This window comes from Mixophyes fleayi, chromosome 7, assembly GCF_038048845.1.
Source record: "Mixophyes fleayi isolate aMixFle1 chromosome 7, aMixFle1.hap1, whole genome shotgun sequence".
NCBI lineage: Eukaryota > Metazoa > Chordata > Amphibia > Anura > Limnodynastidae > Mixophyes > Mixophyes fleayi.
In genome coordinates, this window is record NC_134408.1 from 61,769,986 (window position 1) to 61,788,345 (window position 18,360).

Consider the following 18,360-nt stretch of genomic DNA (forward strand, 5'->3'; position numbering starts at 1 on the left):
ATCATTTAGACACATTAGTTTGGACAGAGTAAAATTTGTTTCCAATTCACACACAATTTACCAGGTTCCCAAGGCTTTGAAATCATTATTAGCCTATTTCTAAATGATGGCTTTTACAAGTTTATCTAAACTCTATATATTCCCTTTATAAGGTATAGTAAATGTATCAATTGCCACCAAATTGAAGTTTTCTCCTTTTTGCTCTATTTGATTTAACATTTTATATTTCGCTGTGTAGTATTTTAAGGATTAGCAATACAAGATACATTTTATTAAATCACCAAGTTTTGTTAGTGACATCATAAGATTCTTAAATAATACACCCTCTTGTGCGGTGGGTCTCTCCCCCCTTTTCTACATGGGGATATGCAATGTGTCACCACACAGAACGGCAGGTCAGAAGGTTGACTCCATTTAAAAGGATTTCACTTTGTGTCATTCTTCCCACACTAATAGTAATATGGGGAGTGTAGTCCTTTTGTAATTAATGTTGACTTTCTACATGAAAGATAGATGGTGCTTAATGCCAGATTTACTGTGATAGACTCAATAAAAATGTGTTGCCGTAGGCTTTTATTAAATCAGGACAGAAAACAAACATATCACACACAATGCATTTAAATAAAATAGATCACGTCCATCCAAATGAGATCTTTATTTGTTGTTCCTAGAGTCACTTTACAGTGGTCAAAATTACAACACAAGAATGTTTTCTTTGAATTCATTTCTGATGTGCACTTCAGAATAAGAAACTATTAAGTTTCCCTATTTAAAAAAAAAAAAAAAAGGTTGAAAAGGCTTGGCAGTCTGAATATCCTAATGATGTGAATAACAATATTCATTCGTCAAGCGTATTTAGCTGCTCCTCAAGTTCATCCAGATCTTCTCCAGTAAAAAGATTTTCATCAACAGGGACAGCATCCATAAAATTATTTTCTTGATCCTCTCCTCCACTTAGTTCTGCATAAGCATTCAGTTCTCCATTTTGGATTTCACCTCCCGAGGCTTCATTTAACTTTATATCTGAAGATAAATATGAAATCGGTAAGAGATGGTCAAGAAACTTGTGCAGGAAGGCCTGCCTAAATAATATATACTATCAACCTGGAGTAGGTAAATAATGTTAATTTAGTTGAACTCGTGTTCAACACACTATGCTAAACAAATGCCATTTTAAGGACAATGCAATTTCATTTCCAACCTACTGCACTTTCATGGAACAACCCATAGACCTCTTTCCCCACTGCCCAATGACTAGATTAAATTTAATAAATAAAAATTATTAGTTAGTAATATGGCAGACAAAATCCATGTCTGTTACAGCTGGTAGAAATGCATACAATTAGAGAGGAGAAATAAAGTGCAAAATCTGTAAACCACAATCCTTTTAATCAAGTAATGTGAATACAGAAGTGTAATTGAAATGAAATATGTGCATTTAAAAGTTCCACATAAAAAAGTAATGTATTTAAAACTCAAGTTTAAGCGTTTTTCTTTCCTACTGTAGAATATATCACCGAATATTAATGGTTTCAAAACCTCATCCCAGTTAAGCTTTCTAACAAAGGCCTCAGGCCATGGCAAGCGCTGGTTTTCAAAGTGGATAAAAACGCTTAGACTAGAATTACTCTAAATGCTAAGTTAGCTACAGCGGTAGAGAAAAATTGTATGAGAGGAAGTAATTCTGAGAAGGAAAATTGTGTTCATCAAAACACTGTTGCCCTGTAAAAGTTTAAAAACAAGAAATTCATATAACATGAACAAAATGTATTTATCTAAAATGAGCTCAGTACTGTAATGTCTTTCATTTAGGGTGTACATGGCAAGGTGGGACTAAGAACTGGACACACAAACATACAGTAACTGTAAAGAATGTTAGCTAAAGATACATGTTATATGAACCTACCATCTTTATCTGTTGATGAGACATAAGTACTGAAGCGCTCCAGGCTTGCAACTGTAATTCCCGTATCATCAACGTCTTTAAGAACAAATCGACTCAGATCTATATCTTTAATATCTGAAGTGTCAGTCTTGAAAGAAAGAAAAAAAGAAATTGAATCTACAAATCTTAGGTGCACTCAATGCATTTTCACTTCATTTAGATGCTTACAGCACTATGACTATTTCTTCAAATGAATGGAGTCCTGCAAGTATACAGCTTCACTTGAGTTCACATGGTGCTCTGAACTTTACTGCAATCAATACAGGTAGGTATTTAACACACCTCTACATGCAATCGGTGCTCTCTCAATAGATGACAAGTCTAAGGCCCATGTGCCTCTGCACAGTTGCAAGGAGGAGAATATCTCCTGGACAGACAGTGCCCAGGACTTTAAAAACATTATCATTCTTCAACCATTATGAAGAGGAGTCTAACAATAAATATTTCATATGGGTGGACATTACCATTAATCAAATTACGGTAAATGGGAAAAAAAAAAGTTTTTTTTTTTTTTTTTTTAAACAGACCAGCCCTTTAAAAAGGTGACACCAAAATGGACGTCGGGCACCTTTTGACAACAGGGTCTCTTTATAAATGAGTAACACCTTTTGCTGGACTAAATTTGTAAACTGTTTTTGGAGTGCTTGTTACTTAGCGTGGATCATACTTTGTTGAACTGTTGTTACAACTGGGCACCGTGATTATTGAGACATTTTCTATACACCCACAAAAAAGTCCAAATCTGCAAACTTTTGTAACACATCAAAGGATAGCCAAACCAAGTGTTACGATACTAAAAATAGAATAAAATCCAAATGAGGTATAAGCACTTACTGCACAAACAACTTACCTCATCCTCATCTACTTCAGCTATGTACTGAGTGTCATCTGCTTCTTCATCGTCATCATTTACAAGTTCAGGTCGAAACTCAAAGACTTCACGACCACTGATCTAACAAGGGAGAAAACAATAAAATTTAAATTGGAAAACTTATGTTATATAGAAATTGTAAAAAGTGATGTAAATTGAGAAAAGCAAAAATTACATACCCCTAAGGATTTTCCTGCTTTAAAATCTGCCTTTCTTCTTTCCATATCTTCTTCAGCTTTTATTATTCGTTCTTGCCTTTTTCTTTTTTTCCAAGAAAGAAATGATTCTAAGGTGATCCTGGTAACATTTGGTCCAAGGGCTGCACGCTACAATTACAAAATGTTTCATGTTATTGTTTCAGTTCCTGTTTATAGCTGAAAGATAAACTGTAATACACCTGATATGGGCAATTATGGTTACTTACAATACATCAGATATTTGACCTACCATAATTTTACTTAGACAATAAGCAAGACACTAGTAAATTTTCCTCCTCTACTAGACCAATAGGGCAGAACACATTGTACCTTTTAGATTGTGAGCTACTATGATCAGGGTTTCTTATTTCTATTGTAATATTACATTGTGCAGTTGGTATAATGTTGGCATGCACTACTAGCTTTGTACAGACTGGGCTCTTTATAAATTGATAGTACTATTAAGGAAGAGCCTGCATTTTTCTTCTGAAGTATGTTGTCTCCCAAGGGGAAAACTTAACCCCTTACTAGTTACTCTGTGTGTTGCAGATGGCTGATAAAGGAATTTTATAAACAGTCACATACCTCCTTTTCTATCAAATCTTCTAATGAAACTTCATCATCCTTTTCTTCTTTCTTCTTGTCATTCTTTAGTACAAACCCAGCAGGCAGAGCATGACGATACATGCAGATGTCACCTCCACCAGGGCATACCCAAAACCACCCATATTTGTTGCTTTCTATTGCATCAAGAAAAAATTTGCAAACCTGGAACAATGTAAAAATGATCTTCAGATAAGGTCAATGTACATATCTATAACTTTTCATGTACTTCTATTTCCCCTGTTTTCCATATCAAGTCTACGCCATTTCATCATCTCACTCTGTCCCCCCGACCCTATTCCCTCCCAACTTCTCCACTCCCTCTCCTCCACTGCATGCCCACGTCTAACTCACCTCTTCTGCCTCTCTCTACCCACTAGCACATGTCCATTCTCCTTTAAACATGCACTCATCTCGTCAATTGTAAAGAAACCATCTCTCGATCCAGCCTCTCTCTCCAACTACCGCTCTATTTCTCTCCTCCCTTTTGCCTCCAAACTACTTGAGCGATACAAACGCCTGCTTCACTTTCTCTCATCTCACTCCATTCTAAACTTTCTGCAATCGTGCTTCCTACCCCAACATTCCACTGAAACTGCTCTCACAAAAGTCATCAATGATCTACTTACTGCAAAGTCTAAGGGACATTTCTCTGTACTCATTCTTTTGGACCTCTCTGCTGCTCTTGACCATTTCCTCCTACACACCCTTCTTTCCATTGGCCTTCATGACAGTTCTTTCCCGATTCACTTTTTATCTATCTAACCACTCCTTTAGTGTTTCTACCACTGGCACATCTTCCCCTCTCCACTCCACTATCTGTTGAGGTCCGATAAGGCTCTGTTCTTGTCACTTTACTTTATCTTGTATAACCAACTGTCTTTCAGCTATCTCCACATGGCTGTTCCAATGCTGCCTAAAGCTAAACTTGTCCAAAACAGAGATTATTATCTTCCCTCCTGCCAGAATCACCACCTCTACTCAAAGCTTCCTCACTGTCAATAACACCACAATTTCCTCAGTCTCCCAAGTCCGCTGCCTTGGTGTCACACTTGACTCTGCCCTCCGCTTTATTCCTCACATCCAAACTCTCTCCCAGTCCTGTCGATAATGCCTAAAAACCATTGCCAGAATACGCCCTTTTCTTACTCAACATGCTCTTAGATCTACCTCTGACCTTGTCTCGTCTCGGATAACCACCTCTCACCTCCACCTATAAGACTTCTCCCGTGCTGCTCCCTACTTACGGAATTCCCAAACATGCCCAATTAGGCTTTCCCATAGACTTCACATCTTTAGCAATTCTCTGAAAACCTATATTTTTTATTTTTTTTTAGAGCTTACCTTATCCCTGATACTATTCAAATTAATACTCCCTCACAGCTGTCCCAATCCCAACTCACTCCTCTTGTTTCAGCAGTGCCCTCTTTCACTTAGAATGCAAGTTCTCTAATGAGCAGGATCCTCCATACCCTTTGTTTTTATGTCTGCATTTAATTTGTCCTTGCTTTATGCAAAACCTGTTTTCCCTACTGTACGGCACTGCGGAGCACTGTGGCGCCTTACAAATCCAGGATAATTTCCAAATTCATTTGAATATCTTGCCACTCAAACAAAATCTATTCTTTGCTCAGAATTATTCCTATGGCTAGATTACATTGAGCATGTAATTCAACTCATCTCATCCACTTCTTCCTATCAGAAAAGAGCAACATTTTATTCCCCACACAAAAGAAGCTACTTCTGTGTATATCTATACCATACATACTATTTGAGTCTTGGGTTTCTTCTTCTCGGCTTCACCATGCTTTGTGTTCACAACCTCCTCTAACTTTTTCTCGTCCCAATTGTCCATTGTATCTGTGAAAAAGAATACAGTCTTAAGAATACACGATCAACTGCGCCAGTCACCTAATATTTTGGAAAAATACAAAACAAATATATCTCTCACCTTTTTCAAGATCATCATCTCTTCCATCAACATAAACGCTTCTCTTCTCACATTTTCTTTCTAAAGACAGATCATGGGAGAATTTGCACTTGTCTCCTTTAGTGCAGTGCCCTTGCTTGTAGAACGCACATACTACGGATTTTGGATCAGCACCTACGTATTTCAAACAGGAAAACATGTTAAAAAAGAAAAGCCAGGCACAATCATGTTCCAGTGGATAGAAAACCATTCCTACCATCCCACTTTCAAAGCATATAGAAAAAATGTTTTTAATAGCTTTATGGCACAGGGCCAAAATACACAGGTGATGGGACTGTGCATATTATTCATCAAAACTTAAACTAGAAATTACATGAGTCAAGGAACTTAGCAGTGGGCTAGGTCAAACTCTACAGCAAGTTAGGGATTGAAATGATAAAGCTAGTTCATTTGTGGACAATATATATTTTTGTGTCCCTCCTGAGTCCGCTAACCTCGCTTCCAAACCTCCTTAACCTACTGATTTATAAGGGTATGAGCCAGTATTTCAAAGGTAAATAAATAGTGTCAATTTTTATTTTTTTTTTCAAAATTATGTAATGTCCCTTTGACAATGAGATTTTTGAGTGTGTTTTGGGAACAACATCATCCCTATCTTAGGAAAAAAGTTTTCTTTGGACACTTCCATGGTATTCTATATTACTTCGGGAAACTACCGTCACTTTGTATGAAAATGGATGTTAGACTACCATTTATACTTATGTGGGAAAGGGACATATAGTTTGAATAGCAAAATGGTATGCCTACTGTACCAAATTTTCTCCAAGCAGTTACTATGTAATTAGATGAAGTTATCTATTAAATTAGTGCCTAGGCTTCACTGTCTATACCCAGCTTTTTCATCCGATGAGCTTCAAGGACATGGGGATGACCTGGCACTTTTGGTGATCCTGCCCTATGACTGAGAAGTTCTGGGACTGGATAGTTTCTCTAAGCAGAGTTACTGGGAGCACTCGTTTAAAAAACCCAAAAAACAACCCAAGTGAGATTACTGAAAGACAGAACAGTGAAACTCTCAATTATACCCATAGTGTCATTCAATAGGGCCGATTAAATTAGCCGCAAGTTTCCATAAGGACCTCACACAATGTGATTCTGCTCACATTTACTTCAAGTATGGGTACAAAAAACATTGCTCATTTTTGATAGCACATGTCATTATAAATGAGAATGAGGACTACTTGAAGACAGACTATTGAAAACTTCAACATAATCCAATATCAATGTAATGGACGGTATAATACGACATTCTTAATCGCCTTGAGCCCTGTTATCTGCGCTCATGTCCCTGGCCAGACTCGATTCACCTGGATATGTTCCCTGTTCTGTTCACTTGTCTCCTATGCAATTCACTCCGTCTGCTCTGTGTGTCAATGAGGGTTGTTCTGTCTATCAACTTATTCATTATTGCACAGTTCTGTCTTACTGTGTTTGTTGTTGTCTGTTTGTAATCTGTGAGTAATTGTTTACGCCACCCCCATTGTACAGCGCTTCTGGCCTCTTGCAGCACCTTATAAATAATGGAAAATAATACAAACTAACCAATTATGTACTCTACTACGTGGAAATGTTTTCCCGTTTCCCACACCTCTCCCAGTTTGTTTTGTAACATTTAAAAATAGCTCAATAAGAACTAATTGCAAACAATGAAGACAAAGAATAGGAGATTATGGACTTCTAAGGCAGGCAGGTCTTATCCACATAAAACCACTCTGGTGTTTTAAAACCCAATAAGGATTTGCATAATTGAAGACATTAAAAAAAACAAAACATATGTGTAATTATATTTCATTGTTGCAGCCAACAGTATATCTTGCTTTTCCAACTATAAGGGAGGAATTCAATTGGCCACATTACTCTTGAAAGCAACGCGGCCTGCGCACTATTATCGTTCAAACGGTAATTTTAAGCCGAATTTCTGCTTGCGACTCCCCGAGTACACAGTAATGGTAATAGTGTGCAGGCCACGTTTCTTTAGAGAGTAATGCAGCCAATTGTATAGTGGCCTTAGAATGCCTGCTAAATGTTTCAAAATGTCAGTAAAGGAAAAGTGAGAGAAAGGATTAAAAAAAAAAACAAAAAAAAAACCCTCCAAACCTAAAACAGCAATTATTTAAGACAATGAGCATGGTATACTCTTGCTTTTTATTTTTATGTGTTCAAGAATGCTAAATGCCCCAATAAAGTAAAAGTGACCAGTTAAATATGCTACATACTACAGCATCAGGCTTTTATTCTCAAGTACAGCACTTTCCAAAATGTAAATATATTCTGATTTGAGCATAGCAAAAGAGGAAGATACTTGCATTTTCTTCAGATTTCCCTGTACAGTGTCAAACTTCTAATTCAATTTGCCTCATGACTTCTGTGATTCATTCCCAGAAAAAAAGCTTCAGAACATATGAAACCTCCAACTGTAGAACAGAACAAGTGTAGCAGTGGGCACTAGACACTAGACTCTTCCAGTGTCTAGTGCCCACTCTTCCAGTGTCTAGTGGGCACTAGACACTGGAAGAGTGGAGAAACACCACAATTCTAACAAATCCCGTACTATAAACAAAAAGAGGATCCAGGATGGTGGCATCTGCAGGGCTCTTAGTGTAGTGTCATATTTTTTGTTAATATTGCTAGAACTATCAGCATAGTACCAATGAAACAACTTTTATGCAGACATATTTATGAATCAAGACACAACTTTGTCAGGCACAGCAAACTTTCGCAACAACGGAAACCGATGTAAGAATAACTTACTGGTTTTCGGTGAAGATTGAAAAACCAGAGCTGCAAGTATTTCCACATGTAGTGAAAATAAAAGATGAGAAAGAAAAAAGACAAAGAAACTGGAAGACCATGAAAAATAAAGTAGCTTGCTATATTGTAGTTATGCTAAGAGAGGGAATAATTTTTTGACTACAGTAAACATTTAAGGGGGAAAAGAAAAAGTTCCATTTTATGTGTGTACAAAAATATGACATAACAAGTGTGTATAATGGCACTTTAACTGTCAATATACATTGCTGGCTACTTCCTGCATTTCTTGAAAATGTAGCAGAGCTGTAAATTTAAAACCATGACTTCTAGTCTTGGTCACTTCAATGCTCTACCACACGGTCACATGCTTTATCTTATGGGGTCTTTTTGTTTTGTTTTTTTTAACACACTCACAAAATGCTCACACATCTCCAAAAAAATCAACAATTAAATATATGTCCAGAATTAAAAAAATAAAAATAAAATCATAATTGTCATGTGTTGCTTACTAATGGATCCTAGTCAATAGAACCCCTACCAAAGAAAACTGTTAAAGGCAATTCACAAATAAGCCTAGCTACAAAATACAGACATTTACTAAACCCAATATTAAGCAAAGTAAATAAAGATACAATTGGAAGTTAAAACATATTAGGCTCAACAACAGTTATAGCCATTTACAGTATTAAAAAACCCGAAAAGTATAAACAATTGATAATTTAATAATTCACTCAAAACAAATTGTGAATTAAAAGTAGAATATGCCATAAAAGTGTCTTTAAAAACTGATAATTCATTAAAAGAAATCATTATGTATACACATCCACATAACAAAGTCCTATGTATAATTCTAGTGCAGATACCGAGTATACCAAAATCAAAACAGAGTAAAAGCAGCACCTCTAGCGCATATACGGTACAATGAAACTGAAAATCATAATTATAGCATTTATAACAATAACAAAAAGAAGTCAAATGTCACCCACCAATATGGTATACTAAGAGACTTCCAAAAATCAAGAGGACCGAAAACTAAAAATTATAAATAAAAACAAAAACACCAATAATATAGCATACCCTTGATAGTAGAATCTGCCACAAACAATAAGATTATCCTGGGTCCCCAGCCCCAACGCACGTTTCGACCCAGCTTCGTCAGGAGGCTAAGGGGAAACCCAAGTTAGTGGCTCATAAATAATATAAGAGGACCAATCAGAACAGTGGAAAAAATATTTTAGAGCATTTAGTAACCAGCCACCATTAGCTGCAGCATGGTATTCACCACGTTGTCTTCCAATTGTCTTGTTAATGTCACAAGCCTTCCAAGTCCATAGTGTTACAGCACAACTCTATAGACATATTACTAGTGAAGGTGTCAAAACACAGAAACACTTAATGGGCCTTAAGTGAAGAGAGCATTGGTGATACAAAAAACAGGCGTATAATAAAGCTGTTACGTCTAACCAAGTATACAGTGGAAAACAAACACAAGAACATTGTCTCCCATAAAGGAGACTCGCCACTAAATTGGTATGAAAAAAAGACAAGTGGCACCAATTAACTATCTAAGGCTGATATATCAAACATGGTACAAGCTTTACAAATATAACATGGTACAAGCTTTACAAATATCACATGGTACAAGCTTTACAAATATAACATGGTACTTGTGAGCTTTAATTTAGAGAATTCAGCGATTCATGGCCTTCTGTGGAGCAATAGTTAATTAGGTTGCTCTGGGTAGCAGACATTGCTATGCAGCCCCAATACCGTCTGGCCTGTCCCTCTCACTTCATACTCCATTATGTGATATCTTCTCTGCAAGTATTAGAACTCAAGACACTAGGTGATACGGGTATGCTACAGATATCTAGGTGACATTGTCATAAGGGAGGGACAAATATGGCCTAGTACTGCTTGAAAAGCCGCAGCAGATGATAAAAGGTGTAGTATGTTGCACCAATCATTGCAGAGTTGTGAGGTGACAAAGCTATCCTTCCGCCACCAGCACTGCATTTTCAAAGAATACAAAGCCAAAAAACTACTCCCGGGATTCACAGAAGCTCCTACAAAAAGTTATTCTGGGGTCACAAGAATGAAACAAAAGACATTTCCTAGGCAATTTTTTGCTTTATTTAGGTAGTGTTTAAAATGGAATTATGCTTTAACCCTTTCAGTGCCACAGTTTTCTGAAATCATTCTAATTTGTAAGGTTTGGATATACATTAGTCCAGTGGTTCCCAAACTTTTGCAGTTCGTGGCACCCTTAGAGTCTCCATAATTTTTTCAAGGCACCCCTCCAAAATAATTACCGAGCAGTCCCGTTTTATAAGTAGTCAAAAAGACGTAATAAGTATTTAGGACAGAACAGAAATACTTATTTAGTTGTATGCAAAAATAATACACATAAACCCAAGGGAAAAGGATTTTTTATGTATATTTTTTTCAATTATATTTCTGTCAAAGAATAATTTACAGCTAACACACTCTGTGCCCTCTCTGCCCCCGCGCTCTGTATCCCGCCGTGGACAGGAAGAAGAAAAAACCCCAAACAAAACTACTTACCAATCCGGCGGCGCCCGGGACCCAGCATCCTCCTCCTTCCTCGCTTTTCACTGAATGCCGGGTGTGACGTCACGCCTGGCATTCAGCGAGAAAGGAGGAGGATGCTGGGTCCCGGGCGCCGCTGGATTGGCAAATAGTTTTGTTTGGGGGTTTTTTCTTTTTCCTTCCTCTTCTTCCTGTCCACAGCACCCCTGTGACAGCGCACAGTTTGGGAACCTAGGTATTAGTCTATATAAAGGAAAGTACTCTACCAATACTTGTATGAATCCACAAAAGAACACTTGTTACTACTACTGCCTCCACCCTTTCACTGCAACAGTGAAACCAAAGTAAATATAGACAGGCTAGAAAAGAAGAAACAGACCACAGATCAAGAGATTTCAAAAATGTAACAAGATAAAAATTGCAATTTTTTGGAGGATGGCAAGAAATTAAGAGCACATAGTGGGTTAACCCTTGATATTCCTCTAATGGTCGTTTGAAATTGCACTTTCCTCATGCCACTCAAGGAACATTCAAATATTCCTCCCCCCATTACAGGGCATATAAATAGTCAAATCACAAGTGTCCTAATCAATGTAATTAACATAGGTCAGCTCCACATCAATGCAGAGGATTTAAAGACACAGAACACAACAAAAACCATACACAGACATGAAAACAAACAAAATATAGTTAATTAACTCATGTTTCTAAAAATGCATTGAAATTAAAACCATCATTAAAACCATATATCCTATAAGACTGAGTGAGGCAAGATAGTCTCCTCCTTTATCCCCTATGAGGGGGGGATCTATTCAATGTAATGTGGTTTTGATCATTGTTTTGATTTCAATGTTCAATTTGTGAACCTATAAGTGCAACTTTATGTTGCCATTACATTTTTTTTAACGCACTTGATCTATGGAAGTTTTCTTCTTTTTAGTGCCAAAATACAATCCTAAGCATCATTCACATGAACGAATTCTTCTTTGCCCCTTCTACCATTTATGAACATAAAGAAACTCATTAAATCAGATTGTATTGAGTTATAGGAAAAGCATTGCCTTGATGCTTACATACTAAGACTAATTACGGGATTAGCATGACAATGTGCATCAATGTGAACACACCTTAACATATGGAATCAACTGAATTTTAAGTATAGCTCTATAGTCATGGGAAAAAGTTTTGAAAATGACACAAATATTATTTTTCACAAAGTCTGCTGCCTCAGTTTTTATGATGGCAATTTGCATATACTCCAGAATGTCATGGAATAATCAATGAATTGCAATTAATTTAAAAGTCCCTCTTCGCCATGACAATGAACTTTATCCCAAACAGAACATATCCCCTGCATTTCAGCTCTGCTACAAAAGGACTAACTAACATCAGGTCAGCGATTCCCTCGTTAACACAGGAGAGATTGTTGACGAGAACAAGTCTGGAGATCACTCGGTCTTGTTGATTGAGTTAGAATAACAGACTGGAAGCTTTAAAAGGAGGGTGGTGCTTGAAATCATTGCTCTTCCTCTGTTAACCATGGTTAACGTGCCATCATCATTGCTTTGTACAAAAAGGGCTTCAAGAGCTTCACAGGCAAGGATATTGCCGCTAGTAAGATTGCACCTAAATCAACCATGTACCAGATCATCAAGAACTTCATGGCGAGAGGTTCAATATTTGTGAAGACGGCTTCAGGGCATCAAAGAATGTCCAACAAGCACCAGGACAGTCTCATAAAGTTGATTCAGCTGCAGGACTGGGGCACCACCAGTGCAGAGCTTGCTCAGGAATGACAGCAGGCAGATGCGAGTGCATCTGCACGCACAGTGAGGCGAAGACTTTTGCAGGATGGCTTGGTGTCAAGAAGGCCAGAAAAGAAGTCACTTCTTTTCAGGAAAAACCATCAGGGACAGATTGATAATCTGCAAAAGGTACAGGGATTTCACTGCTGAAGACTGGGGTAAAGTCATTTTCTCTGATGAATCCCCCTTTCAGATTGTTTGAGGCATCTTGAAAAACGCTTGTCCAGAGAAGGAAAGGTGAGCGATACAATCAGTCCTGTGTCATGCCAACAGTAAAGCATCCTGAGACCATTCATGTATGGGGTTGCTTCTCAGCCAATGGAGTGGGCTCACTCAGAATTTTGCCTAAGAACACAGCCATGAATAAAGAATGGTACCAAAACATCCTCCAAAAGCAACTTCTCCCAACCATCCAAGAACAGTTTGGTGATGAACAATGCCTTTTCCAGCATGATGGAGCACCTTGACATAAGGCAAAAGTGATAACTAAGCGGCTTGGGGATTAAAACATCAATATTTTGGGTCCATGTCCAGAAAACTCCCCAGACCTTAATCCTATTGAGAACTTGTGGTCAATCCTCAAGAGGGGGGTGGACAAACAAAAACCTACAAATTCTGACAAACTCCAAGCATTGATTAGGCCGTCATTATGTGGCCCAGAAGTTGATTGACAGCATGACAGGGCGAATTGCAAAAAAGAAGGGTCAACACTGCAAATATTGACTCTTTACATAAACTTAATGCAATTGTCAATAAAAGCCTGACACTTGAAATACTTGTAATTTTACTTCAGTATACCATAGCAGCATCTGACAAAAAGGTCTAAATACACTGAAGTAGCAAATTTTGTGAAAACCAATACTTGCGTCATTCTCAAAACATTTGGCCATTACTGTACTTTTAGTGAAGTTTACAGATTACCATAAAAATTAAAAACCGTGCCTATAAACAAGAACCATCTAATTTTCCTGACATAATTATAACTTCAACCCCAAAAAGATTGGCAAAAGGGTGAAAGTTAGGTAAAGAAATATTTAGAAAGGAAGCTATTAGATGTAATAAAGTATCATAAAAACCGAAATAAACCAAGCCAGGTACAGTGATTAATTAGCAAAGATAATTCTCAGGGTCCCAGTATGTTAAATATATAATCAATAAAATAGATACTACTTGTTCCTTGAAAAAGGGAAGATAAACATTTTTTACACAGAGGTAAACAAACCAGAATTAAACTTGTCAAATGACTGTTTAGGGACAGGAGCTATTTGTAAATGTCAATGGTTAAAACATGCAGTGTATATACCTTTGCTGACCTTTTGTGCAGCTACTACCGGTTTAAATAGGTCATTCAGTGCTTGCAGTTCCTTCTTTTTGTCATCCTTTTTGCTTTTCTTTTCATTGTCAGGCTGTACTACCTACACAATAGAGAAAAGAGTTAATCAATTACAGGACAGCCCAATACAAAATCGATTACATTATTTTATGATTCAACTAAATGTTTTAAGATACTTAAAGCCATAATCACAAGAAACAACTATGTTTTTTATAACACAAATCACTGTGGTTACCTTTAAGAAGACACATGGTGGTATGTTTACTAAACTACGGGTGTGAAAAAAAGTGGAGATTTTGCAGAAAGTAACTAATCAGCTTCTGTCATTTTGTAGAATGTACTAAATAAATGACAACTAGAATCTGATTTGTTGCTATAGACATCTCCACTTTTTCAAACAGGCACTTTAATGAATCTAGCCCATGGAGATTTTCATTTTCCTTAGGATTTTCCTTTATCTTTTACGGGAACAAGAATGCTGAGAAGGGCATGCTAAAGCGTCTCTGCTCACTACATCATGTCATGTGCCTGTGGTTGCTATAGTAACCGCAAAACACTTCGCAATTGGTATTTATTAATAGCAGCTTAAAGAAAAAAGATAAGGAAAATAAACATTGCCATGTACTTGGTTAGAGTGAACCAGGGTGAATTTTGTAAAAAAAAAAAACAACACAAAACTATTTTTTCATGGGATTGCAGCTTTAGTAAAACAAATATCATCTTACTACATGAGGGTTTTGCAGGCCAAATTTTACCTGATGTGTAACATTTTTGATGAATTTTTGCTGCTTGGCACCCTTCTTGTTCTTTAATCCAAATGTCTTGTCCTTTAAGAAAAGAAAGTTAGCTATTTAGAAATGAGAGGCTGTTACGATATGCAGGTTGCAACTTTGTCTCCATTCAGAACCTAACTGGCTGCAAATCACAGACTGTATGAACACAAAACCTCTGCCAAGTCCCAATCTGCATGCAATCAGGAAAGTTTAGATGTCAGGGCTGGTGAAAAGTTCAATCAGATGCTGATCGCTACCTCACGTGTGTGCAGCAATGGTTGGATCACATCACTAGGATTTAACTCTATTCTTTTTTGCTCCTGCTCTGTAAACATCAGGCAAACTCAAAATGTAACATATCCAAGTATGTAAGCAGGAGAATTCAGCAATTAAAAACCATGCATCAGTTATCGTATAATTAAAATTTCCTTTCAATACTTAATACCAATGCTGGGCAAAATACTTTCTTCCTTGGTGTGGTAAATATATTGGCAGTAGAAATCACAGTTGCCATAACAACCACTACCAAACTTCTGTGAACAGGCTGAGCAGTCAGCAAGTTTGCGGACAATCAGTAAATATACTCAATTTGTATTGCCTGCCAGTAAAAAACAAAACAAAAACACAACTCAACAAAAATATAGCATACAACTGAAAATATTAACTTACAAACAACATGCACCACACAAGTGGAGTATCATCTGGTTGAGGTCCTCGGGAAAGCAAAGCATCGTCGGGGTAGGAATAGTAGTTTCAAATTTCCTGTACGGCAGCAATAATGCTGCAACATCTGATTGGATACAATCTGTAGCTAATCCAATCAGATGCCACATACAATCCATCATAACTGCTAGGGCTTAGTACAGTGTTGGCTAACCTGTGACACTCCAGGTGTTGTGAAACTACAAGTCCCAGCACACCCTTCCAGCAATAAGCTGCTATTAGCAAAGCATGCTGGGACTTGTAGTTTCACAACACCTGGCGTGTCACAGGTTAGCCAACATTGGTTTAGCACATCATGCCCATCATACTTTCTCTGCTGTAGACCACACCAATAAGAGGTAACAATGTATCTGGGTGGCCAAACTCTAAACTCCTCCTTTAGAACAATAACACTGGTCCATGCTATATAAAGACAATGGTCTATTTATTTATACTAATTTAACTACTGGAACGTCCTATGGTGTTGTTTGTTCTCTTGATGAAAAAAGAAAAAGAATACTAAAGACAGATGCTGTTTAACTAACAAAAGAAGTGCTTCAAAATTGCTTGCAAAAGCAATGCTATATAAAACGTTTTCCCCATTGTTAACATTCAGTATAATTGTTTGAGCCAAATCAATTCTCAAATGAATCTTTACCCTACAATATAAATTCATATCTAGTGATTGAATAAGATGAATTTTGAACACTCTAGCCCATGGTGGTCAACACACTCCACATTTTCTATAAGGTCTTTTAAATTTCGGTTTAGAGTTCCTTTTAGAAAATGGCTACATTTGATGTGACTTTTTCTCTAAACATGGTAGGAATTAAATTATATCTGAATAAAATTTTACATGCGTCAATAACATGAAACACTAAAGTGTAATGTTGGCACTTTCTTAATAGCATTTACAGTTTAACTGTGCTTACCAGGACAACAAAACCATTGACGGAGCAAAACCATCCGTGACAACTCCTTTTGTCTGTAATTCAGCTACAGTCCTGCTTAATACTCATCAATTGTGACAGAAGATAAGTTTGCCTAACCCAAGCAAATAGCTGCTGAAGAAATTGTCACAAATGTGGTTGATCTACCTTCTTGCTGCCGCTCCTTGTTCCAACCGTACTACACCACAGGTAGCTGCACAGAAATGTCAAATCACCAATGGCTGCTTTATTATTGCTGGCTGATAATGGTGCTGCCTAACAATAGCCACCTACACTTTCCCCACTACCTACCTTCAATACCATGTGCTCCCCACACCTCTTAGATATAACTCAAACAGGGACATACCCTCCATATTATGTCATTATTCCCTTTATGTACAGCGCTGCACAATATGTCAGCCCTTTATAAATAAAAAATAATAATAATAATACATCCTGGTTTATTAATAATGAATCCTGGTATATAAGCTTTAAGATTCACATAAGCTTTGATTCTGCCATTTGGCCCAAGAACTGAGTAACAAGGTTGTTCGATTACTGGATGAGATATGGGCACTCACCACTTCAGTTGGCCAAGGGTATAACTTAGGATCATTACTGAGCATTGTAGTGGTTTTGGACTCATATGCTGCAATATTGGACCAACTGTCCATCATTGCACAATATCACTGCTTGTTACCAGAATTTAGCAAGCCCCCCAAACAGTCCACATTGTTAATATGCAATTTCTTCTGGTCAAGTTGACAGGATTAGAGGAGATGAAGGCAGCTATGTAAAGTGTATTGTATTTCACACAAATAAGTATGGCTATTAGTGATAAAGTTCTAGGTCACTTGGGTTATCCTACTGTTCTACTTATAAACCATGAGAGGGGTGAGCTGGCATGCTGAATATTGAAACATGTATCCTGAGGTCCATGAGAGAAGGGTCCTTCATTAATTAAAATAGTACATCAAGCTAAAGACACTTGAACTTCTACCTATGAAACAATCACACAAAAATATTAGAAAACAACAAAGCATTACAAAAGTCTCTTAAAGAGTGGGGAAACTTATAGAAAGTCAAGAGGAAATCACCACAAAACACTGCCACATGGGCCCCGACTAGTTGTTTTTTTAATCTCTCTTTCCCGAAATAGAGTCTCCTCCCAAATAACCATTCCCAGGTATAAGTGAGGTGTTGGGGCACGTTGTGTGCAGTAGATGGACAGAGTACACCAGTGTAAGCCGATAACACGATTAGCTGAGCAGATACATCTGGCAGGCGGAAGACTGTACGGTACAGGGTACACGCTGGATATGGCAGCAGGCCAGCATGTATGTGACAAAAGACGCATGTGCTGCCGGAGAAGGACACAGACAGCGTAGGACAGTATCTACAGTCACCTCGATAATTTTCTCCTTCTTCTTCTGCTCGGTCTTCTTGGTGGTTTGCGGCGCCTGTGGTTTCTTAGGCGGCATCACGGCGCACGCAGGTCTCACACTCGGCCACACTCAGCAGCTCGCTTTACGGCTGGAAAGACGACAACGACGTCATCGTTCACAGACCCCGCGAGACTGATAACGAACTGTAATGGCCGGAGCGGGCGGCAGCGGCCACAGGACTCCATCTCCCATGATACTGCTCTCTGGCCGAGCATCATGGGATATGTAGTTCAACAGCCTGGGGTTGCTTGTGTTAATGAGTGTGGCCAATTAGCATATATTGGGTGGAGAAAACAGTTTTCTAATAAATTTAAACAAAATAACTGTCTGACACTTGAATACAATTTATTTGCAATTTGCTGCTGAAATCTATAGCTATGGCAGGATTAGGTCGTCTATGGCTCTCCCCATGTTGTGGCCTGCATGTAAGTCCCATCCTGTAATGACTGCAGAGGTTGTTAGGGGA

At 37.8% G+C, this 18,360-nt stretch overlaps 1 protein-coding gene across 1 annotated transcript; it reads right to left on the reverse strand.

The window, feature by feature from the left end:
* Positions 1–556: 556 nt before the first annotated feature.
* Positions 557–18,017, reverse strand: ZC3H15 (zinc finger CCCH-type containing 15). Its single transcript, XM_075179919.1, has 10 exons — positions 17,856–18,017; positions 14,801–14,872; positions 14,016–14,127; positions 5,568–5,720; positions 5,385–5,476; positions 3,599–3,781; positions 2,996–3,142; positions 2,796–2,897; positions 1,907–2,033; positions 557–1,023 (listed from the first exon to the last, which is right to left on the reverse strand). Exons 1-10 carry the CDS (start codon positions 17,928–17,930, stop codon positions 839–841), a joined length of 1,248 nt encoding a protein of 415 aa, XP_075036020.1. The 5' UTR covers positions 17,931–18,017; the 3' UTR covers positions 557–838.
* Positions 18,018–18,360: the final 343 nt, after the last annotated feature.

What these genes read in the sequence shown, in the direction of transcription:
- ZC3H15 (XM_075179919.1), bottom strand. Translation starts at nt 17,930, where the DNA reads ATGCCGCCTAAGAAACCACAGGCGCCGCAAACCACCAAGAAGACCGAG. An exon ending in AGAAGGAGAAAATTATCGAG is followed by an intron (nt 14,873 to 17,855) that starts GTGACTGTAGAT and finishes CTTTTCTTAAAG; the next exon opens with GACAAGACATTTGGATTAAA. An exon ending in TGCACAAAAGGTCAGCAAAG is followed by an intron (nt 5,721 to 14,015) that starts GTATATACACTG and finishes TGAAATACGTAG; the next exon opens with GTGCTGATCCAAAATCCGTA.